Here is a 26,709-nt window from a genome sequence, read left to right as displayed (position 1 = left end):
AAATTTAGAAGAACTCAGCAGATCAGCCATTTAAAATCCGTGGAATTTTAAAGCATCTCTGGGCTGAATCTTTTTAAGTAAGAATCAAAAAACAGAATGATTCAACCTTGGAAAGGATTAAACAGAGCCGACAGTATTAGGTTAAAATCAGAAGAGATACTGAAGCTGTTTTACAGATGAGAAGTCATGATTTTTTTAAAAAGCTTTGTCAAGTTCAAGAGATGACAGTAATATTGAGAGACGAATTGAACTCTCTGCTGAGCAGCAAAGCCCTGGGCCCGATCTATTCACGATCTCCTGAGAAAGTTGCTCTACCTGCCACTCACTCGTTTTCAACAGGCTGTTTTCAAAGGAAATTGCAGGAGACTGGGAGGAAACGTGTGACCTCGTGAAACCTGCTTTCTTAGAGCAAAGGCAGCTCCTAGAAGTTCCAGCTCTAATTCATTTCACAGGCGAAAACGTGAGGCCTCGTGAGGCGCTGTTTGAGGATCCTAGAGGCCCTGAGGGAATTTTTGGACCTGGCCTGCGCGTTAGAGAGAAAAACGTCGGCCTCTGGCGGAAAATGAAGGCGAGCACTCGGGTCCGAACCAGCCCCGCGTGAAAGCCTCAGCCGGACCATCCGGAGAAACCCTTGGGGCGGGGCGGGGCCAAGATGGCGGAGGAGGCGGGGCTTCAGGAGGTGAGGGCTGGAGGAAATGGGCCGGGGCGGGGCCTGGTAGGCTACCGAGGGCAGGGAGGCGGAACCACTGGGGCCTCCAGCCTGTGGAGGCGGGGCTGGAGGCGTGTCCCACGCAGGCGACGGCAGAGGGCGGGCCCGGGAAAGTGGTGGCCTGGGGCGGGGCCGGCGGCTCGCGCAGGTCCGGTCCTCGCGGCGGCGCGGCGCGGCGCGGCGCGACGAAGATGGCGGCCTCCGGCTGGGCCCGTGTCGCCGTGGTCCTTCTCTGTGCCTCTGAACTGCTGCTGCTCCTGCTGCTGCCGCTGAGGGCCTTCGCCGCTGAGGGCCCAGCCGAGACGCCCGGCGAGGCCACCCCACCTCTCCGGAAGAAGAAGAAGGATATTCGCGACTACAATGACGCGGACATGGCTCGTCTTTTGGAACAGTGGGAGGTCCGCGGCGCGCGCACACCCTCCAGGCTCTTCTCTGTGCCGGGCCCCTTCCCAGTGACCTCTCACCTCCTCCGTCTTGGGACCCTTTAGACCTCAGTCTCGGAATCTTCCGACCCACTAACCTCCTCTCTACGCATGCCTCGAGCCCTTACTGACCCACTCCAGCCACCGCTAATCTTCAGTGCCTCCTCTGACCCCCGATCACCCTGCTGACCCCCGTCCCAGGACATTCATCCCAGTGTCCTCTTCCACCATTCCCCGGGCCACTCCAGTCACGGGTCAGCCTCTCCCTATTCAGCCCTACTTTGCCTTCAGTGCCCCGGTCGCCGCCGCGTTGCTCCCCGTGGTCAGTGCGCCCTGCTAATGGGGAGGGAGACCTTTTCCATTACACTCCTGAAGAATGGGGCGAGTGGATGGGCGACGGGCATGGTGAGGATTATCTTTCAAGAGGGCCGTTTCAGCTTTCATAGTTCTCCCGTGTTCTAAATTAGTAGGAATTCAGAGTGCCCATTTTGGTTATATGTCCCTGCTACGAGTTTTTGTAATTTTGTGAGTGGCTTTAATTTGAGGGGGGAGGGGGGTGGGAGGCGGTAGCAGAGGCTAGTGGCGCTCTCTCATGGAGCTCACATTATTCGCTTAAGGGAGCAATGATTTGCTTCTGTGAGAGTCAGTTTTCTGATTTGTAACTTGAATGCACTGGAGTGCGTAATTACAGGGAGTGGATAATAACCTTTTTAGGTAAGGTTGACTAACCAAAACCACGTTGCTGCCTCTTTCGCATCCAGAGGTGGGTGTCTTGTCCTGGTTCATTTGCACAGCTGGCGATCTAGAGTCAGAAGCTTGGGTTCTTCACTGTGTAACCTTGGGCAAGTGGGTCTCCACTCTAGACCTCTGGTTCCTTATGTGCAGAATGAAATTTTACTGGATGATTTCTTTCAACACTGATGTTTTGTTATTTTGTGGTTATCTGTGTGTGTGTGTTTGTATTGGATAGAGGCTTTCAGACATGAGTTTAAAGTACCATCTGATGCATTTGACTGGAAGAAAGCAGTTTTCATGTTGACCTGCAGCTGAAGGAAAGCTCAGTGTCGATCTGGGTGTTTGCCAACCACTAAGGAAAAAGGAACTTGGTGCAGCAGTTCCTTCCCCACTTTCCATCTCCCTTGCAATCTCCCAGTCTCTTTTTGGATTCTGGCAAGTGCAGTTTTTGATCCACCAAAGTGAGAATCGCATCTCGTGCAGAAATCCTAGCCTGGAAACACTCAGACCCTGAGCAAGACAAAAAAGGGTGCTGCAGAGGTGTACAAGGGATCCAACCATCAGGAATAGCAGTTAACAGTAAAAATAACTGCAGTACACAGTAGAAATGGCTGAGTGCTATAAAAAGAAAGTGCTGTGGGAATCTCAAAGGGTTTCAGGAAGGAAATGGTGTTTTAGGTAGACCAGGGAATGTGGGAGAATGGCATTACTAACCGAGCAGCATGAGCTGAGGTGGATGGGACGTGAGGGGACTGGGCAGAATGCTGTAAATATATATATATATTTTATTTATATATATATTTATATTTTTATATATTTATTTATATATATATATATATATATTTTTTTTTTTTTTTTTTGGCGGTAGGCGGGCCTCTCTCTGTTGTGGCCTCTTCCGTTGTGGAGCACAGGGTCCGGACGCGCAGGCTCAGCGGCCATGGCTTACGGGCCCAGCTGCTCCGCGGCATGTGGGATCTTCTCGGACCGGGGCACGAACCCGTGTCCCCTGCATCGGCAGGCGGACTCTCAACCACTGCGCCACCAGGGAAGCCCAATGCTGTAAATATTAATAGCCCAGGCTGTGGAGTTAGACTCCCTGGGTTCAAACCACTTCAGCTTGGAAATACGGACTGGTAAAGAGCCTCTCTGGACTTAGTTTCCTCACCTGCAAAACAGAGGTGTTAGTACCCACCTCAGAGTTGTTGTGAGGATTAACTGAGAAAACTTGGAAAGAACCTAGAATAGTGCAGCTCTAACTATTAGCTACGCTGATATAATAAATTGGTTAGGTTGGCTGGAACAGACTTTCTGAAGCCACATAGTGAGAGGTTAGTGAGAACCAGGCCTTGCTAGGCCTTGAATCCTGTGGGGTTTGGACTTTATTTAGAAGGGAAAGTGTAGTCCCTGATGAGTTTGAAAAGTTGTGTTACCCAAATGTTATAATACTGGCATGTCTAATCATCCATAACTTCATCCCAAAACATGTGTGTAGTCTTTTGGTTCCCCTTCTGTATTCAGACATAGTTTTTACAGCTGAAAGCATAGCATCAATGGAATTTTCTGCTGTTCTTTTTTTCTTTTGCTATATATTAAGCATTTCCGCAGGTTACTGCATAGTCCTTGTAATATTTTTAAAAGGCTTCAGAGTATGCCCTAGAGTGGTTGTTTCAGCTGTCCGAACGTTTTTGAATAGTGGAATATCATACTTAGGGTTAAAATTCAGGAAAATTAATCGGTCAGCAAAGTTTAAGAAGGATGGGCAGGGAGGGACTCTGAAGGCAGAGACAGCCTAATGTTTATTGAGTGTTCATTAGCTAACAAGGCTAAACACTCTTATCTCATTTAATCCCCTTACCTGTTTGTGGAGGGTGGTACTTATCTCTGTTTTCTAGATGATATTGAGGCACAGAGAGGTTAAGTAACTTGCCCAAAGGCACACAGCAAATTAACTTAATTTCACATTCGGTCACTTGACTTTAAAGCTTGTTCTTTTAACCATTTCACTACACTGCCATACAGATTGGTGAACAGAGTGCAAACGAAGGGGGACGAGGAGGACCTGGGTTAAGCTAGAAGCTGCAGTAATGGATTTGAAGGGAGAAAGAAATGTGAGAGATTTTATGCTCTTAACTCGACTTGGCAGTTGATTGACTGCATAACCAGGAAGGTGACAAGGATAATGTAGTGAAAGGACAGAGGTTTTGAACTCAGCCTTAACCCTTGGTAACTGTGATCCTCATTTTCCTTATCCGTAAAGCCAGATAACATCCCACTTCGCAGGGTTCCTTGCAGGTGAAATGAGCTGATGTTTGCAGACACTCTGCAAGCGTGAGTGCCCTTCCGCAGTAGCAGTTATTTTTTTCTGTGGGAGAGCAGATCCGTCTCTGGTTGCTTTTTTGAAGGAAGCAGCGCTTCCTCCCCTGGTGGCAATCCCTGAATTCTTCCCCCACTCCTCTGCTAGTGTGAACATCGTCCCCGCAGTGAGAGGCCTGCCTCAGGTGTGGAGTGGGGCAGGAAGGGGAGAACTCCTTCCACTTCCACCGCGTTGCAACTACTGCTGAGTCCTGGTTGGTATAGGAAAACCGAAGGTGATTCCTTCTTACATTACTGTAACCAGGTGCTGCAGAGGGGCAGGTGGGGAGGGATCCAGAGCCAGACTGTGAGTTTGTACTTCAGCATCAGCCCCTTCAAGCCTGTGGCCTCGAGTAAGTTACTTACCTTCTCTGAGCCTCATCCACTTCTCTGTTCAATGGGGATCTTGCAGAATTGTCCTGAGGTGGGAAATAACAAATGCCCGAGACACAGTAGCTACACAGTAGATGGTAGCTGGTATTATTATCAAGGACCCTGGGAGGAAGAAAAGGATTTACAGGAAAAGGGAGTTCAGCTCTGTAGCTGTTACATTTGACAAACAGCAGTGGAGAAGTGGTGAAGCCGGTCAGAAATGCAAGACTGGCCTGGAGACAAGCCTGGGTAGGGTGTGGGGAGGGCCGCTTGGTCGTCCCCCCACCCCAGCCCTGCTTGGGGGTAAGCGTTTGATTGCTTTCAGTTTAGAGAAAGTGATAGAACAGGTAAGCTTACTCAGGGAAGCAGTGGAACTAAGAATAGACCTGGACAATTGCTTGCAACTAGTGTACTGGTTTTCTTTTCCTTTTTTAACCGAAACTCACCCTCAAACATATAAAATGGAAATTAAAGGTTCTTGAAACGATCCTTACCTTTGCTGTATGCACTAGACTAATGGTTATTTAATTATATTTTCATGGAAAAGAAGTGGTGCTTGTGACCTACTGAGTTAATGTCATGACCATCAGTAGGATCAGCTTGAAAAGTAAAAATATTCCAGGCAATTGAACCAACTAGACGTCTCGAAGTATTTTAAGGCAGCCGTGACAGATGTTATGGAGAAATAGAAGAGAATACAGTCAGAAACAGCCTGTGAATTTGGCCACTGGGAGCTCCTGTGTACTTTGAGAGGGTGATTTCCATAGTCAGCTGGAGGCCAGGTTACAGAGGGTCAGGTGGTATTAGGCAACATGTATTAAGTATTTACTACTCGCCTTTGTGTCATTAAATCCCCCAAACAAACTTAGGAGGGGGATACCGTCATTATCCTCCGCCCCCATTATAGGTGAGGCAAGTGATTTTCCACTTCTCCAAGGCCACACAGCTATAGGGCTGGGACCTGGAGCCGAGCCCAGGTCCCTGTGACAGTGAAGCCCATGCTCCTGCCTACAGGTCACCAGCAGCTCCTTCAGAGCAAAATGAGGAAGAAGTGGGTCAGCTGAGAGGGTGGCAGAGCTGAGGAAAAGGCTGGCGCCATGCTGCTAGGGCCTTGGAGATCACCTAGTTCTGCTTTTCCTCTTCCTGACGAGGAAACGAGGAAGCGGGCCTCGAGGATTGTGGAGTCTTGTCCAAGGCCACACAGGTTGGTTAGGTGGAGCTGAAGTCAGATCCTAGGTCTGATACAAATATGGATCGCCTTCAAACACTGCTTCAGAATTATTTCATTCTCATCTTCTATTAAAAATATGTTTCCTGCAGTACATTATTGTTGGCGTCTTAAGCCTTGGCCCTTCAGTGATTTGTCAAGAGGCCCAAGTAGTGTATAGGGGCTTTTTGTTTCATTTTAGGTTGGGTTTTTTCGTGTGATTTTTTTTCTTTTTTTTGATAGCAGCTTTATTGAGATATAATTCACATGCCGTATAGTTCACATTTAAAGTGTACATTTCAGTGGTTTTTAGAATATTCAAAGAGTTGTGCAGCCATCACCACAGTCAATTTTGGAACATTTGCATCACCCCAAAAAGAAACTCCGTAGTCTCGGTCACCCCTCCCTGAGTTCCTCCCAGCCCTCCAGCCAGCCCTAGGCAACCTCTAATCTACTTTCTGTCTCCATAGACTTGGCTGCTCTGGACATTTCATATGAGTAGAATCATACAATGTGTATGTAGTCTTTTGTGTCTGGCTCCTTTCACTTACATAATGTTGTCAGGGATCGTCCATGTGATAACATCGAGCAGTACTGCACTTCCTTTTTTTTTTTGGCTGCGTTAGGTGTTTGTTGCTGCGCGCGGGCTTTCTCTAGTTGTGGCGAGCGGGGGCTACTCTTCGTTGCGGTGTGCGGACTTCTCATTGCGGTGGCTTCTCTTGTTGCAGAGCACGGGCTCTAGGCGCAAGGGCTTCAGTAGTTGTGGCTTGCGGGCTCTAGAGTGCAGGCTCAGTAGTTGTGGCGCACGGGCTTAGTTGCTCCGCGGCATGAGGGATCTTCCTGGACCAGGGCTCGAACCCGTGTCCCCTGCATTGGCAGGCGGGTTCTTAACCACTGCGCCACCAGGGAAGTCCCTGCATTTCTTTTTGCTGCTGGGAGTAGCCTTTTCTCCAATGAACACAGGTTCTTTTACGTGGTTTTAATTCATTTATCTTCTATTTATTGGTTGGCATTCTACCATTAGCAATTAACTCACTTGTTTATATGGGTCTGGATTCAGTGGTTCTTATTTTATTTGGGAGTTATAAATCATTCTGTCATTATTTTGATTTTCAAATTATTCCAGATTAGGCCCATGAGCTCTGTTTCATGTTGGCTTCTGTGTCATTCTGACACATCCCATAATTCTCCGAGCACTTTCTCACTTTCTGATACAAGAAGATATTCCAGACTCATCTTCTGTTTTCTTTGCTGGAATTAGCCTTTTCTCTGTGGAATCCTGGTTCTTTTAAATATTATTATCTATCTGTCTATCAAAAATCATAAGTTCCTTCTGCTGCCTCCAATGCCAGCCCAGTACCTCAGGTGCATTCTTCCCCCTTCTGTATTTGTAGCTCCCTTCCCCAAAGGGAAGAACCTGGTTCTCATTAGCCTCAATACAGTTACTCCTTTGCTCAAGCCTAGAATTCAGATTGTGGTTCAGAATTGCTAGCTTACACCACTGCAGCAACCAAACCTATTACCTAGAACTGAATATTTGTTTATGGTTCTTATTTTTTAGGTGGAATTGATGTACATGAAGTGCAGATTTTCAGTATTCAGTGAAAATTCATGAGTTTTGACAAATGGATACATCTGTTGTTATCCACACCCCTGTGAAAATACAGAGCATTCCCACACCCCAGAAAGTACCCTTGTGTCCCTTCTCAGTCAGTCCCACCTTGTAACCCTCTCCCCGAGAGGCAGCCACTGTTCTCACTTCTGTCGTCCTGGATTAATTTTACCTGTTCTTGAATTTCAAATAAACGAATTGTATAACGTGTCTGATTTTTGTGCCCGGCTCTGTCACTCAATATAGTATTTTTGAGATTGGTTGCATGTATCAGTATTTGTTTTTCTTCATCGCTGTGTAGTATTTAATTGTATGACCAAACCCGAATGTGACCGTTCTTATAGTCTACCATATTGGGTAGATTCTTTGAGGGTGAAAAAACTTTAGAAACCCATCACGTGGGGTTCTCTGTGACTGGTGACCTGGAGTGATGAGTGCTGCCTGAAATTTAGCCTTTGCTTGAAAGTCAAGTGGAGGAGGGAATCCCTTGGGTTTACTTCTTTCTGTTATTATTTAGATCATAAACCTGCACCTGACATCATACGCAGATGTGCTTGCCTTTGCCAGTTGAAATGCATACTTTGTCTGATGCTTTTTTTCCTCCATCCTTATAGAAAGATGACGACATAGAAGAAGGAGATCTCCCAGAGCACAAAAGACCCTCTGCACCTATAGACTTCTCACAGATAGACCCGGGCAAGCCTGAGAGCATATTGAAGATGACAAAGAAGGGCAAGACTCTCATGATGTTTGTCACTGTATCAGGAAGCCCCACGGAGAAGGAGACGGAGGAGATCACGAGCCTCTGGCAGGGCAGTCTCTTCAACGCCAACTACGACGTCCAGAGGTAAAGCAGCAACAGCCTTGCTGAGAAGATGGGGGCTGTGCTGGAGCTTTTTCTGTGTCTGTGTAATAGCATATCCTTCCTGGCAGTACTTATAAGGGCTCTGGACCTTTCCTATCTAGTCTGTCTTCTTTTACATTTATTTATTTACCTTTTCTTCTGTCTTTGAAGAAGAGCATTCATTTTTGGTCAAAGCCAGTAAATTTATTTATTTGTTTGCTTTCATATCTCATTTGATCCTAAAGCTATTTATCTTTGGGTCTTTAACTTTTCTTTTATCTGAGTAAGAAGCTGTATAGCTTAGCCTCTGTGGGGGGCAAATTAGTTACCATTTGACAGTAGTGTGCCTCTTCCTTTAGAAGTCTCTGCGCCTCAGAGAATGCTTTTCTGTGTAGCTATGTTTACACATAAGCTTGGAGCAGACTATTACTTTAAAGTGAAGGAGCCCAGTTGTCAGAGGTCAATATACTCCTAAGATGCAATTTTAAGGAATTTCCTTTTTCTTCCCCAAAAACAGTTCTGAAATTTAGGGTCTTCAAATATCTTAGTTCGGGAAATGTAAAAGGAATGAAGGAGTACTCAGAGTGTCTAGGATGGCAGAATGCTTTTTTTGTTTGTTTGTTTTTTGTGTGTTTTTTGCGGTACGCGGGCCTCTCACTGTTGTGGCCTCTCCCGTTGCGGAGCACAGGCTCCGGATGCGCAGGCCCGGTGGCCATGGCTCACGGGCCCAGCCGCTCCGCGGCATGTGGGATCTTCCCGGACCGGGGCACGAACCCGTGTCCCCTGCATCGGCAGGCGGACTCTCAACCACTGCGCCACCAGGGAAGCCCGGCAGAATGCTTTTGTTAGCTTAAGTAGACACTTAGGGGAACAAATCAGTGCTGTGGTGGTTACTGGTCCAGAGCTCTCACCGATCTCTGAAGTGGTGGGGCGTTACAAACGGAAGGGTGGTGTCGTAGGTGTAGCCCCTTGGGAACAGAAGGATTGTGCCCACTGGCCACACTAGTGGTCCATCCGTCCACCCAGGCTCCATTCTGTTCCTCCCTGCTCCTTGGGGCCTGGTGAGTGTGGACGTGCTTGGATGCTTGCTTTAACTTCCAGGGTTAGGGTTTCTGTCCAGTAGCCGAGCATCCTCCTGAGCCTTCATGGGCCTCTTGTGACCTGATCTAAACTGGTGTTTTTCAGCCTTTATCAGCAGAGGCCTTCTGTCAGATGCAAGCTTAGCTGGGCCCTTCAGAATGTAAAACGGACCCAAATGGCAGCCTCCCTGTTGCTGCCCCGGCAGAGGCCCTGAGCCCCGTCTGCAGCCTCCCGAGGCCTTCTTCCTAATCCCGCCCTTCACGCGAGCAGCCACGTCTACCGCACACCCCCTCCCCGCAGGTTCTCCTTTGTTTTGATCTGAGCCGAGGTGTTAAATGGTTCAGCCAGCTAGTATTTTCAAACAGTGACTGTCAGACCTTCGAAAATAGAATGTTTAGTTCTGTATTCATGTAGAATTTGAAAAAAGATTTCTCGGTTAAGTGCCACAGGGCCTCTCTGACCCATTAGCCCTGTACTAGCAGTGAGCTGACTGTGGTCCCGTCTCTCTGTCAAGGTTCATCGTGGGGTCAGACCGTGCCATCTTCATGCTGCGTGACGGCAGCTACGCCTGGGAGATCAAGGACTTCTTGGTCAGTCAAGACAGGTGTGCCGATGTAACTCTGGAGGGACAGGTGTACCCTGGCAAAGGAAGAGGAAGCAAAGAGAAAAATAAAACCAAGCAAGAGAAAGGCAAAAAGAAGGAGGGGGGAGAGCCGAAACCTCAGGCTTCGAAGGAAGGCAATCGAGCTGGGAGTAAAAGAGAAGAGCTGTAGCGGGGCAGCTGCGGGTTCTGCAGCGGAGCACGGGGAGCTCAGCCAGGGCGCGTGGGCCGGGGGTGGGCGTGGGAAACCACACAGCCATGAGTTCTCTGCTGGCAAAGGTCTGCCATGTGACCAGTTTCTGGTCAGTGTAAGAATTACTGTTTAAAAGGCTTCAAGTCAGAAGACAGAGGTTTTGTAATTAACATGGGACACTGACAAATTCACGATTACTATAAAATCACTTTAAATGGAAAGCTGGCGGTGTCGCTTTTCCCCATAAATGTGGGGAGTCTCTGGCCGGACTGTGGCACCGCTCCCTTCGCTGCACCTGCTCTTATCCGGCAGCCTGCTGTATCCATGCTTTTTATTTCTGTTAACTGAAAGGATACCAGGTTCTCATCAGACCAACTTAAGACTCCTGACTAAATTGAATCAGGCTCTCCATGCCACAGACATCACTTCATTACTGTGAGATTAGAAACGCTCCACAGGAGCACTGCACGTATCTAAATATACAATCAGGACACCAGGATGCGTAAATCCCAAATCTGTGCAGAAAATGCAGAGAACAGAAAATAATGCAACTTGGGAATCCTAAGTATTCGCTTTGAGTTTCTTGGACTTGAATTCCTCTTGTCAGTTATAGAGAACTCTTGGTATCTGTCAGGTTTTATGTAGTCTGTAAGTCCAGGGGTTCTGTCAGAATAGAACTTTATTTAGGAAAGAGTAATGCTGGTGTTGAGAGTTGTGTGTTCCATTTCATGTGATGATTTTCAAGGGTGTAAATCGGGCATGAGCAGAGTTCTTTGCAGAGCGTAGCAGAAGACTCAATAACCTCATTCACTTCTAAACATTTTTCTTTGATAAAGTGCCTAAAATTGTGGTGTTTTTATATGGTACTAATATGATGTGCTACCTGTTACTGTCTGATGTTGCTGTCATACGTCAGAGCCTACTCTAAGAGTTACGGAATTTATACACAGGTGTCATTTTTAAGAACTAAAATCATTTGTTCAAAAAGGCTTCCATTGTGATTTTAACAAATTAAAAACAGCATGCACACGGTTAGAAAACTTCATCGTTAAAGAATGGTACAAAGCAAAAAGCCTTGGCCTCCCCTGCTACCACTGCCTTGTCCCAGTGGAAGCTACTGTTAATTTGTTTTCAAAAAAAAAAGAAAGGTACACTTACTGGTTTACAGTGATATGTATTTGTTTTGGCCTTACAGCCTCTATTTCCCCTTCTTTTGGTAACTATTCAGATCTCCCCACAGTGATCCACACCCTCTTTGTTTTCTGTTCTGTGCTGTAGGGGGATGTTTGCCCTGCAGGCCCCCCACTCCAGGGAGGAATTAATCCCAGGGTGAGTTTGCTTGAGCCACGTCAGGAAGAGGCGTTCTGTGTTTCTCATACAATCTGAAGCCAGGGAAGTGAGGCTGGAGCTGCTGCCACCCTCTTGCCCCCTCCAGGGGAGGGCTATCTGAGGATGCAGTGGGGAGAAGCAGGGAGAGAGCCGAGTCCTGGTGGTATCGCCTAAGCCCCTGCATCCGGCCTCGTCTGAAACCAGTCCTGTCCCTGGGTTTTTTCAGTTTTTACTTGAGCGATTTGTCGGGTTTCTGTCATCTGTCGTCGCGCTGGCCTCGTATACAGGGCAGCCGTCCTGACTGGATGCTTGTCTTCATTAAACAGAAGGGCGCACACTCTCCACCCTGCCCAGGACCTTGTGTTTCCACTTAGCTGGCTTTCCGTGTCACAGTGTACACGTCTGTCTCATTGCTTCCTATGGGATATGCGGCCACATCAGCCTGTATTGACTAAGCTTCTGTTACATTCTGGGCACCACTAGATGCCAGCAACAGTGTGGATACAGCCCCTGCCGTCGTGAAACAGTGATTTGGTGGGGAAAGACAAATACTAATCCTATACAAAGTGAAATGGCAATCGTTGAAATAGGTAAGAAGTACAGTGCCAAGAAGTGGAGGAATCTTGGGATAGTCAGAGGGGACCTCTCTGAGGCAGGAGGAGGGAGTAACCTAGGCAGAGGAAACAGTCCATGCAAAGGCCCTGTGGTTAGACGGAACAGAGGAGGGACAGCGGGAAGGCCAATGAAGAGGCTGGGGCACAGCACAGGACCAGGCTGGACAGGTGAGTTATGGAGGTTTTATGGGGGTCGAGAGCTTATACAAGTCTCTGGGATCTCTTAAAGAAACAGTACACCTTTATGAATAAGAATTATGAAAGTGAAGATTTATTTGGAAGATTCCTATGTAAGAGGGGCCCATTCACTTAGAAAATCCACCTCTGCAAGCCAGCTGTTAAGGTACAGAACTACCTTACCAGGCGACAAAGCTAATGCCTGCTGTCCTGACTCCTGTCTCCCTGGCTGTCCTCCCCCCCATTCCCCCGGGAAGCCCTAGACCTTGTACGTTCCAGTAATGAGGATGAAAGCTGGACCTGTAGCATCTGTGTGGGGTGCACAGGGTCTGGTAGAGATTCTGGAGGACTGAAGGATTTTAGCTGTGGGGTGGATTCAAGTGGTAATCTGATTTGCACTGGCTACACCAGAGAATTGATTGGAAGTGGGCAGTGGTTGGTGTGAGGGGCAAGTTGGGAGGGTCTTTCAGTAGTTCAGGCCTTGCTTGAAGGTGGCACAGGATGAGCTGGGTGGTGGTGAGGTCTGACCCACGGTTCCCCTGCACAGTCCCTGCTGATGCACGTTGAGTTTTCAGGGTCTCACTAGTAGGTACAATGCTGCACTGGACATTTTAACAGATATTACCAACTATTTTGGTAAACTTGTGTTTATATCTGAGGGGCAGATTCCTAGCAGTGGAATTGGTAGAAGAAGCAAATTTTAACCTTCCCATGTAGACTGCCAAATGACCCTCCAATGTGGTTTTGTTAAGTTAGCTTTGCTAACAGTAGACCTCAAATCCTGGCCAGCGCTGGGCATTACACTTGCCAATTTAATAGACGTGAAAACCACATCTTCATTGGCTACCCTGAAGCCACCCTAGTGGAGAGGCCACATATAGGAGCCACACAGAGAGAGAGATGCTCAGAGAACCCCACCTGTACCAGCCCCAGCTAGGAGTCATCCCAGCCCAGGCACAGACAGGTGAGCAAGTGAGCCTTCAAATGCTTCCAGCCTTCAAGACGTCCCAGCCATGCAGGAAGCAGAAAAGCCACGCCCAATCTGCAGATTCATGAACAAGAGAAATGTCATGTTTAAGGGAGGGGCGGGGGGTGTATAATACATATACACATGCACATATATAAATTCATTCTTTTTAAATTTTTTTATTTTTTTGTCCGCGCTGCGCGGCATGTGGGATCTTAGTTCCCCGACCAGGGATCGAACCCCTGCCCCCTGCACTGGGAGCGTGAAGTCTTAGCCACTGGACCACCAGGGTTTTTACTTTTTCATGTTTGTTTTCATGCCTCTTGATTTAATACATTCACATGACATCTTTGACTGTAAACTATGAAACATGAGAACTTAATAATTAGACATCCTTCCACCCCCCTAGTTTTTGATACTTTAGGTTGTGGTTTTTAGTACTTGTTTCCTTTATAATATTAAACCTCTTTTTCTTTTTATTTATTTTTCTTTTTGCGGTATGCGGGCCTCTCACCGTTGTGGCTTCTCCCATCGCGGAGCACAGGCTCCAGACGCGCAGGCTCAGCGGCCATGGCTCACGGGCCCAGCCGCTCCGCAGCATGTGGGATCTTCCCGGACCGGGGCACGAACCCGTGTCCCCTGCAGCTGCAGGCGGACTCTCAACCACTGCGCCACCAGGGAAGCCCCCTCTTTTTAAATTAAACCAACTTAGTATGTATTAATCCCTCATCAAGGTGGAGGAATTCTCAAACTTCCTTCCGTCTCCTGATTCTTCTTTAAGAGTGTTATTTGTACACTGACAGGTTGTGTAACACATCCATTGCTCCATTGGAGCGGTCTAGGCCAGTCTTATCTTTCCTCTTAGAAGCTACTGCTTTTTCGATCAGATCCTGGGGATCCTGCCTCATTCCTATCATTCAGTACTTTTGCTAAAAAGATTTTTCAAAATCTTTTGTTATTCTCGTAGAATATGGTGTGTCATTTCCAACTGCAATTTAGGTGGTTTTTTCCCCATCATGTGAAAAAAAATTATCTTCTATTGTTAACTTATTTTCAGTTTTGTGTTGGTGTTTTGGGCACCAATTTTTTTCTTAGCTCTGAAATGAGTTTTTTTGTTTGTTTGTTTGTTTGTTTTTTTGTGGTACGCGGACCTCTCACTGCTGTGGCCTCTCCCGTTGCAGAGCACAGGCTCCGGACGTACAGGCTCAGCGGCCATGGCTCATGGGCCCAGCCGCTCCGCAGCATGTGGGATCTTCCTGGACCGGGGCATGAACCTGTGTCCCCTGCATCGGCAGGCGGACTCTCAACCACTGTGCCACCAGGGAAGCCCCTGAAATGAGTTTTTTTTTAAATCTCGTTCTGTTTTTAAACAAGTTTTTGTTAAATTCTGTGAATTCAGGAAGTCCAAATGGAGACGCTGTACCTTGTGGATTTTGTTTGTTTGTTTGCTTTTCTTCAAGAAACTGCCAACTTTGTTTTTGTATCTCATTTTTTTCATGTTTTCTTTTTATTCATTTTCTTAAATTTTATTGAAGTATAGTTGATTTACACCTTGTGTTATATTTTTTCCCAGAATAGAATATTTTTCTGTATTTGTACATATATTCTTTTGTGGTGGTTGTTTTCTAATTGCAGCATGTTTGGATAGATACCACGTCTTTGTTTTTTCCCCTCTTGTTCATGCTTTGTAGACACAGCCTTTCCCAGACCTTGGCCTAGACCATCTATCTTTGGTGAATTCTCCTGACTCCCTTCCCTCCTTATCTGAGCATTGTTTGTTTTCCTGGAGCTGCAATTCATGGCCTGAGTATTGCTTTTTCTCAGCTTTTCTATAACCTAACAGGAAAGGGAGGGGGCTCAGGCTGTGTGGCCTTGCTTGATGAGTAGGCTGTGCCGTCCTGTGATTTTTACCAAATGTCCTAGACCTTGGTGGGGTCGGGTGTGGGGGTGGGTAACACTCTTCCTAGAAGGTTTCCTGTCCAGCCTTCGGAGAGTCCCTCTGATTAGCAGTGGACCTCGGAGCCCTGGCTGCCCTCTGGGAGGGTCAGGCTGGAGTGTTCCTCTCTACCTAATAACCATGTTTCTCCCGCCCCTGTAGGAGGAGGAAAGGCCATGCCAAATGCTGCTTTTGGCCAAGGCAGGGCTAGGCATGGGCAGTGAAGCACTCGCTACAGGCACGTGATGTAAGGGGCATCACAAAACTCAGTAAAGAGAAATAATATTTAATTGTGTATTTAAAAAATCAAGTTAATGTTAAAAAAAGAAACTGATGATGAAAACATGAAAATGTTAAAGACAGGAGCAGTCAGAGCAAAGATGAGGGTGAGACAGTGAGGCTATGCAGGTATGGGGTCGAATCTAAGGTCTTAAACCAGTGGTCTTTAAGTAGTATTTCTTCATGGTTTCTTTTTGGGTTTTTTTTTGCGGTACGCGGGCCTCTCACTGTTGTGGCCTCTCCCGTTGCGGAGCACAGGCTCTGGACGCGCAGGCTCAGCGGCCATGGCTCACGGGCCCAGCCGCTCCGCGGCATGTGGGATCTTCCCGGACCGGGGCACGAACTCGTGTCCCTTGCATCGGCAGGCGGACTCTCAACCACTGTGCCACCAGGGAAGCCCTCTTCATGTTTTAAGAGTTAATATTCCCTGACTTACCAGGTTTGTACTTTCAGAATAAGACTTGAAAGCCTTATTGTACAGATGTTACAAGATCTCCATGAAAGAAAGAAATTCACCCACCTACACAGCCTCCCAGCTATTCAAGCCTTGTTCATTTGACCAAGCTTCCTTTCAGGTTATTATCTCTGAACTTTGTAATCACATAGTTGTCATCATAGCAGAAACAGAATTTTATTTTTGGCTTTTTCCACTTAGCCTTGTATCATAATGACGTTTCCCTGTTGCTGTATGGTCCTCACATTTCACATTTCACTGGCTGTGTAACAGTCCCATCCTTTTCCTGCAGAGAAAGTTGGGCCAGACTGCAGTGTCAGACGTGGCTCTGCTACTTACAAGGGCATGAGTCTAATCTGGGTCTCATCCGCATCCCCTTCCAGGAGTGTCTGTGTCATCCCAAGGCTTCCCTGTTCGCAGGAGTGACCCTACTCCCCTATCCCACCCACCTTGGATGGTCACAGTCACTTGGACCAGAGGTGCAGACCTCACCCTGGGCACACACCTGGTTGGCAAATCAGATCCTCTCGGCCAGAGATTGAATGATTTGGTAGCTGAGTCATCAACAGTGGGACAGCTAGAGTGAAGGTTTCAGAGCTTCTGTTGGTGAAATTTCTGGACTTGCCCTGAGTTTCTGACCTCCTGGGTCTTGATGATTCTGCTTGTTCCTGGATTTGGGGAGCTCTAGATCCTTATGAGCTTTTCACTAGAGCTGCTTTGAAGAAGTTTCTGCAACTGGTCTGATCTCCCCACTCTAACTTTTTTTATTCTCTGTTTTTATCTGTCTAAACAGGGTATGAAACAAAGCAAAGATGTCAGGACCCTCGTTCTGTGCTGTATCGCCAACTCTCTTGACCTCTTCCTATATTGTTGAATATTTGGGTTCTTTTTAGTGACCCAAATTGTCAATTTCATTGAAATTAGTTTCTCTTCTGCCTTAAGATGACTCCTTTAGTATTGTTTTCAAGATTACTGGAACAAAGGGCACGTTTTTATTATACGTTGTCATTTTACTTCCGAAAGGATTATATCAGTTTGCGCGGTCACCAGCAGTATATGAGCAGACCCATCCATTCTGCCAAAAACTCACTAGAATTGGGCATTATTTTTAATTCATTAATGTATTTATTCATTCAGAAGTATTTATTGATCACCTACATGCCAGGCATAGTTCGAGGTATAAAATGTTAATTTATTTTAATTTGCATGCTTCTCAGTCTCTTGGTGGACTGTGTTAAAGAAAAATTTTGTACTAGACACTTGTTAAAATTGGCAAGGAAGATTTTATTTACCACTGTTGCAAAAGGGGAAAGAGATTGAATTCAACTCTGAATGCAGTTAGTCAAAGAGCAGAGTGAGAGGGTCCGTGGATGGAAAATTAGATTAGCTGTCAAGGGTAGGGGGATGCTTGCTAGCCTGGCCTCACTGGATTCTTACCAGACTGGCCCGAGGCTGAGTTTTCAAGGCGCGGGAGGATTAACCTGACCTGGGAGGATTCTTCGCTAAACAGGGCTCAGCAGGCCAAGGTTGAGGCCTAGTTGAGATGAGGCTTCAGAGGAACCTGACTCAAGTTTGCTCAAGGAGGGCATCTTTGCCCACTCCAATCTTTTTTTTCATCTCCAATTTTTGTAATGTGTGTGCTCCTTATTGAACATAAAAATTAACCCTTTGACTGAAAGCTGATGAAAAAAATGTTTTCCTGTGATGCTGCTGCGAGGTACCTTGTTGACCAGGCTGGGTGAGGCCAGGGCTTGAAGCGGAGGGGCCTCGACAGTAGCCAAAGCTTGGGCTCTTCACTTGGGGGTCCTTGAGGGTGCACGTCTGGGAGGAAAGTCCCGAAGAACAGGCCTGGCTGAACTCATCTGGGGAGCAGAGGAGGAAGATGTGGATGGTAATGACTACAACAAACACGTTTTGGACTTGAGAGCTTCCACCAGCCTCCCATTATTATCCACCTTGTGTGAACCTCGAGGTGTGGAGGTGTGGGCGGTTCCTGTTCACAGGTGAAACGGGAGGGGGAGGGGGTTCGCCTCTGATCACAGAACCAGCCAGTGCTCTGCCTGTTTCATAAAACCCCTATCAGGCGAAGTAGAAATTAGAAATGTTCATTCTTTCCGCCTCACCGTCCAGAGAACCAAGGCACAGCTGGGGAAAGTGATTTGGCCAGAACCCTCTAGAGCAGGGGTCCCCCTGAAGAGACCATTAGCATCTTCCTGTGAAAGAAAATCAAGTCAAAAATTAAGGGACACCATCGACATGTCCATTGACAAAGGAATGCATAAAGAAGATGTGGTACATATATACAATGGAATATTACTCAGCCATAAAAAAGAATGAAATAATGCCATTTGCAGCAACATGGATGGACCTAGAGACTGTCATATTGAGTGAAGTAAGTCAGACAGAGAAAGAGAAATATCATGATATCCCCTATATGCGGAATCTAAAACGATACAAATGAACTTATTTACAGAACAGAAACAGACATACAGACTTAGAGAATGAACTAATGGTTACCAGGGGGGAAGGGGGGAAGGAAGGGATAGTTAGGGAGTTTGGGATTGACATGTACACACTGCTATATTTTAAACGGCTAACCAACGAGGACCTACTGTATAGCACAGGGAACTCAGCTCAGTGTTATGTGGCGGCCTGGATGGAAGGGGAGTCTGGGGGAGAATGGATACATGTATATGTATGGCTGTGCACCTGAAACTATCACAAAATTATTAATCAGCTATACGCCAATATAAAATGAAAAGAAAAACAAAGAAACCAAAATAAATATAGAAATTTTCATTTATTCATTAATTTAAAAAAAGTTAAGGGGCATGTCCACTAGGGGGCAGCAGAGACCGGCATGCTTCGCGGCATCCACATTGCTTGAAGCTCTGACTTTGCCACCCACCGTTCGGGCAGAATTCTTCAGCTATTATTTTAATGAACAGGTCACTCAATCTGTGCTTGCCAAATATTTGTGAACATCTGCATATGCCTCTCTCTGGATTTCTGTTTGAAACCTAAAAGATCATCTGCTCCGTGTGTCCTGTTCTACGTAAATTAATTTACGTCATCCTCCTAGCAGCCCTGTGCAGTCGGTACTATAGCATCATCCCCATTTTACACACGGGGAAACTGAAGCACAGAGAAGTTAAGTATTTCTTCCACGGTCGCACCACTAGGAAGTGTCAAAGCCAGCATTTGAACTCAGGTCGTGGGGCTCTGCCTGGGAAGACGGCTGCTCCTGTCCACCTGGCCTCATTGCACACCCGCTCGCCACGTATGTACCTACTGAACACCTACAAGATCCAGGAATTGAGCCGGTGATGGGGGTGAAGGCGAACAAGGCAGTAAAGCCCCTGCCCTCCTGGTGTTTACACATGGCATTAAAAGATGCTCGATGTCCCTTTCCGTTCATTGCGCGTCCACTGTGTGCAGGCTCTTGACATACTTTATTTCATTTACTCTCCGTAGCCCTGCAGGGTTGCAGTTTGCTAGCTGTTAGTGTGAGGCCCGTTAGAGCACAGCTTTGGAGTTGCACTGCCAGGTTCTGCATTTTAGGAGCTGGATCATCTTGGGCACATCATCTAAGCTTGCTTAAGGCTATGGGCACTAATAAAAGTTCCTGCCTCATAGACGTGTTGTGAGGATTAAATGCGTGAATCCACGTGAAGTGCTTAACACAGCATTCTATATGTGTTAACTGTTATTGTATTTTTCTTTTTTATAAATTTATTCATTTTATTTCCTTATATTTTTGGCTGTGTTGGGTCTTTGTTGCTGCACCTGGGCTTTCTCTAGCTGTGGCGAGCAGGGTGCATGGACTTCTCATTGTGGTGGCCTCTCTTGTTGCGGAGCACGGGCTCAGTAGTTGTGGCGCACGGGCTTAGTTGCTCCGTGGCATGTGGGATCTTCCTGGACCAGGGCTCAAACCCGTGTCCCCTGCATTGACAGGTGGATTCTTAACTGCTGTGCCACCAGGGAAGCCCTTGTTTGTTTTTTTAGATGATTAAACAGAGACTCGTAGGGTTAAGCCTCTGGCCCAAGGTCACTGCTAGCAAGGAAGGAATGGCATCCTTCCCCTCTGGAGGCAGTGCTCTGTTCACTGGAGCACCACAGCCTAAGGAGGGGGATGGGATAGAAGTCTGCATGGGCTGCAGAGATTGTTCCGGAAGAATGGCCATCTGCCCAGTGCAGCGTATGCAAGAGCAGAGTGGGTCTGCTTCTGTTCAGGCGGGAACATCCACTGCTCCCACCTCCTTGGCACCGCACTCCCAGATGCTTGCATTGTTGAGGACCTTCACGCTTAGGTCACGTGGCGTCACCCTGAAAATGACTAGGGGCAGAGCTGCCCTAGTCCAGGATGGACTGCAGGCTGACTGTGCTGTTTGGTAGGACAAGGAAATTTCCGGGGGGCAGATTTCAGGTCTCATCCAAGTGTCATAAGCCAGAAACTCCGGGGCCCTCTCCACTCGGCCCAGCATCTGGGGAAATCTGAGCTGGCAGCTGGGGCCACGTGGTAAACTCTCCCTAGATCTTGTTGAATTGATTGAAGCCTATCAATGAGCCATCACTCAAGTTCTGTCAAACCCTGGACCTGAGCAGCCCCCCTTGCGGGATTTTTAGATCTTAGTGCACAGTGCCCTAGCACACTCAGAGCAATTTTTTTTTTCCTCCAGAGAAGTTTGCCGAAGTTGCCAGGGTGAAGTTTCTGAGCCCACAAATCTGAAGCCTGGAGTTGGGGCCGCAAGGAGGGCTGCCCTCCTGGAATGTCAGGAATTCCAGGGACATCTGGCCTGCTTTTCATCTGCTGGGCCCGCCAACCGGCATTCTTCCTTGTGGGGAGCGAGGCTTCAGTGATGGGCCTGGAAACACGGAGGCCCCTTTGATCCCAGCCTCCTGTTGCAGCCCACGTTGGATGACCTTGAGTGCCAATGTGATATCCCTGGGCCTCACCACTTCTATAAACAGGGGTGACAAGTTCTGCCAGGCCTGGAATCCACATACCAAGGTCTGGAAGAAACTGAACTAGAGGAATTCATTCCAGCACCAAGGAGGTCCCTGAACCCCTAGTAGAGAAGCTTCTTTCCAAATGCCCTAAGATCTTTGCTCCTCCTTTAAATTCTCTTGGGCAAAGATGGTGTTTTCTGCCTTTGGGCTCCTACTTCTAATTTTATTTATTTATTTACTTGTTTGTTTATTTTTTGCGGCCTCTCCCGTTGCGGAGCACAGGCTCCGGACGCGCAGGCTCAGCGGCCATGGCTCACGGGCCTAGCTGCTCCGTGGCATGTGGGATCTTCCCAGAACGGGGCACGAACCTATGTCCCCTGCATCGGCAGGCGGACTGTCAACCACTGCGCCACCAGGGAAGCCCCTACTTCTAATTTTAAATCAATGTATGCCCCGGGCTAGAATGGATCACCTCTGCTGTACCTCAGATGCACCAGACAACTCTCACCAAGGGAATTTAACCAAGGGAAGCGGCCACCGAGGAGGCCTTTGCTATCGCAAACTAGTTCCTTGGGCTTTTGAGAGGCAAGATCAGGAAGGAGGGAGATGGGGAGGGAGGAGGAGGAGCGAAGGCTGGGGGACCAGCCTGGAGGCTGTGGCACTGGCACCATCAGAAGGAACGCGAGTGTGGGCTTGGTGGAGGTAGCAGGGCTTGGAGGGTGTGTGTGTGTGTGTGTGTGTGTCTGTCTGTCTGTGTGTCTGAGAACATCTCTCACGTGCAGAATGCCAGGCCAATTGAGCTCCAAGGTCTTTGAGCCTGTAATATTCTGTGACTTACAGAACCCACAATGATTTTGCAACTGACTTTGCAAATGCACAGTTTGTTATTACAAGCTCTTTGTCAATATTATTTCAGTGAGGTGTAATAGTTCATCAAATGAGACCGTAATTTAGTTAGTCGCTCCCGTGGAGTCAAACGTTGAGGTGCTTTGAACGTGTCAAATGATTATAAATAATGCCATAAAGAACATCTTTATACCTAAGCTTTGTTTCCTTAGGCTACATTCCCAGATAAATAATTACTAGGTCAATGAAAAGGACTATTTTTAAAGCTCTTGATCCGTAATGCTAAGTACTTTCTAAATAGTTATTTCCAACTTTCAGAAGTTTTTTATTGAGGAAGTATTTTAAATGTACACACAAACATGCAACTAGAGTGAGTGGTATAATGAATTCCGTTCCTTATCACCCAGCATTCATAATTATCAACATTTCAACAGTCATTTTTAATCTTCATTTTGGGAAAGGGACTGTATCTCAGTGTAGCCAGTCTGATTGCTGACTATTTAGATTGTTTCAAAGTTTTCATTATCATATAAAATGCTGCAGTGAATATCCTTGTCACAAATGCTGTGCACTACTGTGAGCTCTTTCTTTTTTAAAAAAATCAATCAATTAATTAATTTTATTGGTTGATTTTTGGCTGCGTTGGGTCTTCATTGCTGTGTGCGGGCTTTCTCTAGTTGTGGCAAGAGGGGGCTATTGTTTATTGCAGTGCATGGGCTTCTCATTGCTGTGGCTTCTCTTGTTGCAGAGCATGGGTTCTAGGCGTGTGGGTTCAATAGTTGTGGCTTGTGGGCTCAGTAGTTGTGGTGCATGGGCTTAGTTGCTCCGTGGTATGTTGGATCTTCCTGAACCAGGGATTGAACCCGTGTCCCCTGCGTTGGCAGGTGGATTCTTAACGACTGTGCCACCTGGAAGTCCCAGCTCTTTCTTGAGATAAATTCTTGGGCAGAATTTTGGAGCCAAAGTCTGCACATATTTTCAATTCACTTTTACATAATACAGAATTGCTTTATGGAAAAGGTGCACCAAATTATTTTTCTGTCCTCATCTAAGAATGTCTGTTTCTTCTTGCCTTGTAGCATTCTTCGCAATATTTTCAGTTTGATAGGTGATTAATAGTATCTCCCTGTTGTTTCAGTTTGCATCTTATAATTACCAATGAGGCTGAATTTTTTTTTTTTAACTAGAGACTCTTTTATTTTATTTTTTTATTTCCCCCCCACCTCGGACTAAAGTTTCTTCCTTTCTTTCTTTCTTCTTCTTTCTTTCTTTCTTTCTTTCCTTCCTTCTTTCTTTCTTTCTTTCTTTCTTTCTTTCAATTGGAGTAGTTGCTTTACACTGCTGTGAGGCTGAATTTTTAAATACATATATTTATTTCCCATTTATATACTTTTTCTGTGAATTGACACCTTCCTGTTTTCTTTTGGTGTTCCCCACCCTTCCTTTACTGCTTTGTAAGAGTGTCTCATATATAAAATATCGGCGGAGTCCCAGTAGAAAGCAGATGGCATCGTACCAATCCTTTAATGAAGGGACCATTTGCACATTATGTGAATAAAGTTCAGGGACCCCCAACAGAAGCATAATCCTGCCATAATCCTGGCCTTGCAAACGTGTGTTACCAACCAGGGTTCTTGGCCTTCCCCAAACAGTAGAAATTGATCAGAGGCCAGACAGAAAACTCAGGCAAGGCTTTATTGGGGCCCCTGTTGCGGCTGGGGAGTGAGAACAAACAGCAGGTTCCCTTGTTTGCTCGCTCCCCGAGAGGGGGCAAGCTTTTTCCTTATATGGGGTGAGGGTAGGGGTGTGTCCAGGGGTCGGGCCAGGGGGGTGGCTTAGGTGTTTTGCCCACCCCTTAGGTGGTGGTGTGTTCAGGGCGCATGCACAGCCCCCTGCTTTTGCTCCCGACCTCCTGCTTTTGCTCCAGGCTCTTCAAAAGTGGCAGTTGGGTTTTTTGGTCTTTTTAAACTCATTTCCTCAATTTATTTATTTACAATTTTAATAATTTTATGTCATCCTATGAACGAATCTTGGTGATTTCGCCTTTGGGGTTTTGCTTAGGAGAGGTTCTCCATACCCAACATTGTAGTATTATTCAACCTGGTGTAGTGTTTTCCCTCTAGAGTCGGAAGGGGAAAAAAAGATCTGTTTAAGAGCTATAAACAAGCAAAACTCTGTTTGAGCAGCTTCCTTCTTCTAAGGGAGTCGACATGATACTTTCCAGGGGAGTATAAACCTTATACTCTTCCCTTCCACTCCTTGTAATTGTTTTGTTGAAGGATACAAACTAGCAGAGCTGTATTTTTTCTCAGCGCCGCCTTCAACTCCTTCGCTGAAGCCAGCAGGTACCAGCTTGCAGAACCAGTGGTTAAATAGGAATCTTGGGATCTGGCTATGAAACCACTGTAGCTGGAAATTGGCCGACGAGAGTATTTACACCATGGACATCAGCAAAGGCTAAAAACCAGGGCTCTCTCTTCCTTCCCCCAAAGCGAGTTTACCTGCTCTCCACCTGCTTGGGCCCTGTCTGAGCCCCTGCAGGGGAGATGGGGGTGGAGAAGTGGGGCTGTTCTTTTTCTCTGCTTCCGCCTTGCTTCCCACTCCACTTCTCCCATCATTCCCCATTCCTGCTGGCTCCTACCGGTTTGGGGCACAGAGCAGGGGGATTAGAGGAAAAGGGGTAAAAAGTCTTCAGTAATTTGTGCTATTGCAAACTGTCCTTAAGTGCTCTCTGTTATGGCAGGTGTTATGGCTCTTTGGCACGGGATGTCTTCTGGTTTCTTCCCAAATGCTCCCTTACCCACTTGGATCTGAGCAATACATTTCCCAGCTGAATACGGGTGGCGCCTCTTCCTTTTTCAGCTCCTGCCTTTGGAGATGCCCCATAGCCTCTTTCTGCCAGGTATCCCTTCACCTGAGCAGACAGCTGTTTGGGGCAGGGTCCCTTCAAGCTAGCTTACTTGCGCTGAGCTCCACATGCGCTCTTCAAAAAAAAAAAAAAATTTTTTTTAATTCATTTTTTGGCCGCACGGCTTGTGGGATCTTAGTTCCCCAACCAGGGATCGAACCCACACCCCCTGCCGTGGAAGCTCGGAGTCTTAACCACTGGACCGCCGGGGAAGTCCCTCCATGATGTGCTCTTGATGCATGGAAACCTCATGCATCCTTACCCAGCCAGCGGGTGCAGGGGCGTTTACCCAGAGGCTGTTCTCCTGGGAACCTTGGGCAGCTCCAGCCTGCATCCACCTTCTGTCACCCCAGGACGAGGGCAGAGGCACCTTCAGCCTCTACTCTCCCAAATGACAGGGAAGTAAGACACCAGAGAATCCTCCTCCCCAGCTCCGGCAGTGGTCGGGTGGCCCGTGAGTCTGGGGGCTCAGTAAGCACTGAGAAGTAAACTGTCAGTCTCTCCCTACTGCAGATACTCCCGGTCTCCCCACGAGGGGTTCTGTCGGCCCCCCTCCCTTGCTTAGGGACGAGCCCGTAAGAGAGGGGAACGCCCAGAGCATACTGCACTCTTCTGAACTTCCTGCCTTCCTCTCTTTTCTTTTCTTTTTTTAGAGTATGTGCTTGTTTCAGGTGTACAGCTAAGTGACTAGTTTATACATATATATCTCTATATTCTTTTTCAATTCTTTCCCATTATAGTTTGTTACAAGATATTGAATACAGTTCCCTGTGCTATACAGTAAGCCCTTGTTGTTTATGTTATATATAGCACTGTGCCTCTGCTAACCCCACACTCCCACTTTATCCCTCTGCCGCTTCCCCTCTGGTAGCCATAAATTTGTTTTCTATGTCTATGAGTCTGATTCTGTTTTGTAAATAAGTTCATTGGTGCTATTTTTTTCGATTCCACATGTAAGTGATAGCATATGCTATTTGTCTTTCTCTTTCTGACTTACTTCACTCAGTATGATAATCTCTAAGCCCATCCATGTTGCTGCAAGTGGCATTACTTCATTCTTTTTTATGGCTGAGTAATATTCCATTGTATATATGTACCACATCTTCTTAATCCATTCCTCTGTCAATGGACACTTAGGTTGCTTCCATATTTTTATGGCTGTCTCCATGCAGACAGGGGCTAGGTGTGCTCACCTTGTCACGTAACAGCCTGGCAGTGACTCCCCGGGCGTCTGGTGACTGTTGAAGAGACAAGCGTGGGAGGGGCCCCCAAGTCCGTCCTCTCTCTCCACTCTGGGCTCTCTCTTGCTCCGTGTGCTGAGCTGGCTGCAGTCTCCTGTTGCTCAACCAGCACTTCCTTTGAGCCTGGTCTCCCAGTCCTCCCAAATGCCTTTTTGACTTCGCCGACTTAACCAGCGGGCTGTGCACTCACTCCAGCAGCGAAACTGCTGGCGGAGGCGTCACGAGGGACCCCCTCCCATAGTCAAATCCAGGGGTCCCTAAAACCTGCCCAACGTCTGGCCAACCCATCTTCCCTCTCAGGATTGCTCTCTGGTTTATGCCCGGCCATCCTCAAGCCCACACCTCTGGTTACTTTCCCTGCCCACAGGCTGTGCCTCTTATGAAAAGGCCCCATCCCTCGTCTGACCCTGTCTCCCAAGCTGACTCCAGTCCCACCTCTGCTCCCTGACCCCTGACCACTCCAGCTGATAACTCCTCCCTGCACTTGGAGCTCTTACACACCACTCGCTGGGCGTGAGGACTGCAGGGTCCCCACGGCGCGCCTTTATGCTCCTCTGTGCTGCGCCAGCACAGAGCAAGTGCCCAGCAATAGCTGTGGAATGAGTGTACAAATGTGAGCTCTCCCTCCAGGTGAAGTTTCTGGAGGGCAGGGCCCGTGTGCCTGCCACTGCACACTGACCTAGGATGCTCAGGCTGCTCCGTCAGGTGGACAGCTGGCCCTCCATATCCGCAGGTTCTGTGTTCGCAGATTCAACCAGCCGCGGATGGAAAATACTACACAGTCAGAGGCTGGTTGAATTCCCGGATGCAGAACCCACAGAAACAGAGGGCAGACTGTAAGGGATTTGAGTATCCTCGGATTTTGGTATCCATGGAGGTCC

General features: G+C 47.3%; 1 protein-coding gene across 1 annotated transcript; it reads left to right on the top strand.

Moving 5' to 3' along the window:
- Nucleotides 1-812: 812 nt before the first annotated feature.
- On the top strand, nucleotides 813-25,693 carry MESD (mesoderm development LRP chaperone). Its single transcript, XM_079914065.1, has 3 exons — nucleotides 813-1,107; nucleotides 8,024-8,256; nucleotides 9,848-25,693. Exons 1-3 carry the CDS (start codon nucleotides 901-903, stop codon nucleotides 10,104-10,106), a joined length of 699 nt encoding a protein of 232 aa, XP_079770191.1. The 5' UTR covers nucleotides 813-900; the 3' UTR covers nucleotides 10,107-25,693.
- Nucleotides 25,694-26,709: the final 1,016 nt, after the last annotated feature.

This window comes from Stenella coeruleoalba (genome assembly GCF_951394435.1).
Source record: "Stenella coeruleoalba genome assembly, chromosome: 2".
Classification (NCBI taxonomy): Eukaryota; Metazoa; Chordata; class Mammalia; order Artiodactyla; family Delphinidae; genus Stenella; species Stenella coeruleoalba.
Note: the sequence above shows the minus strand (reverse complement) of the source record. Positions and strands in the feature narration are given on the sequence as shown.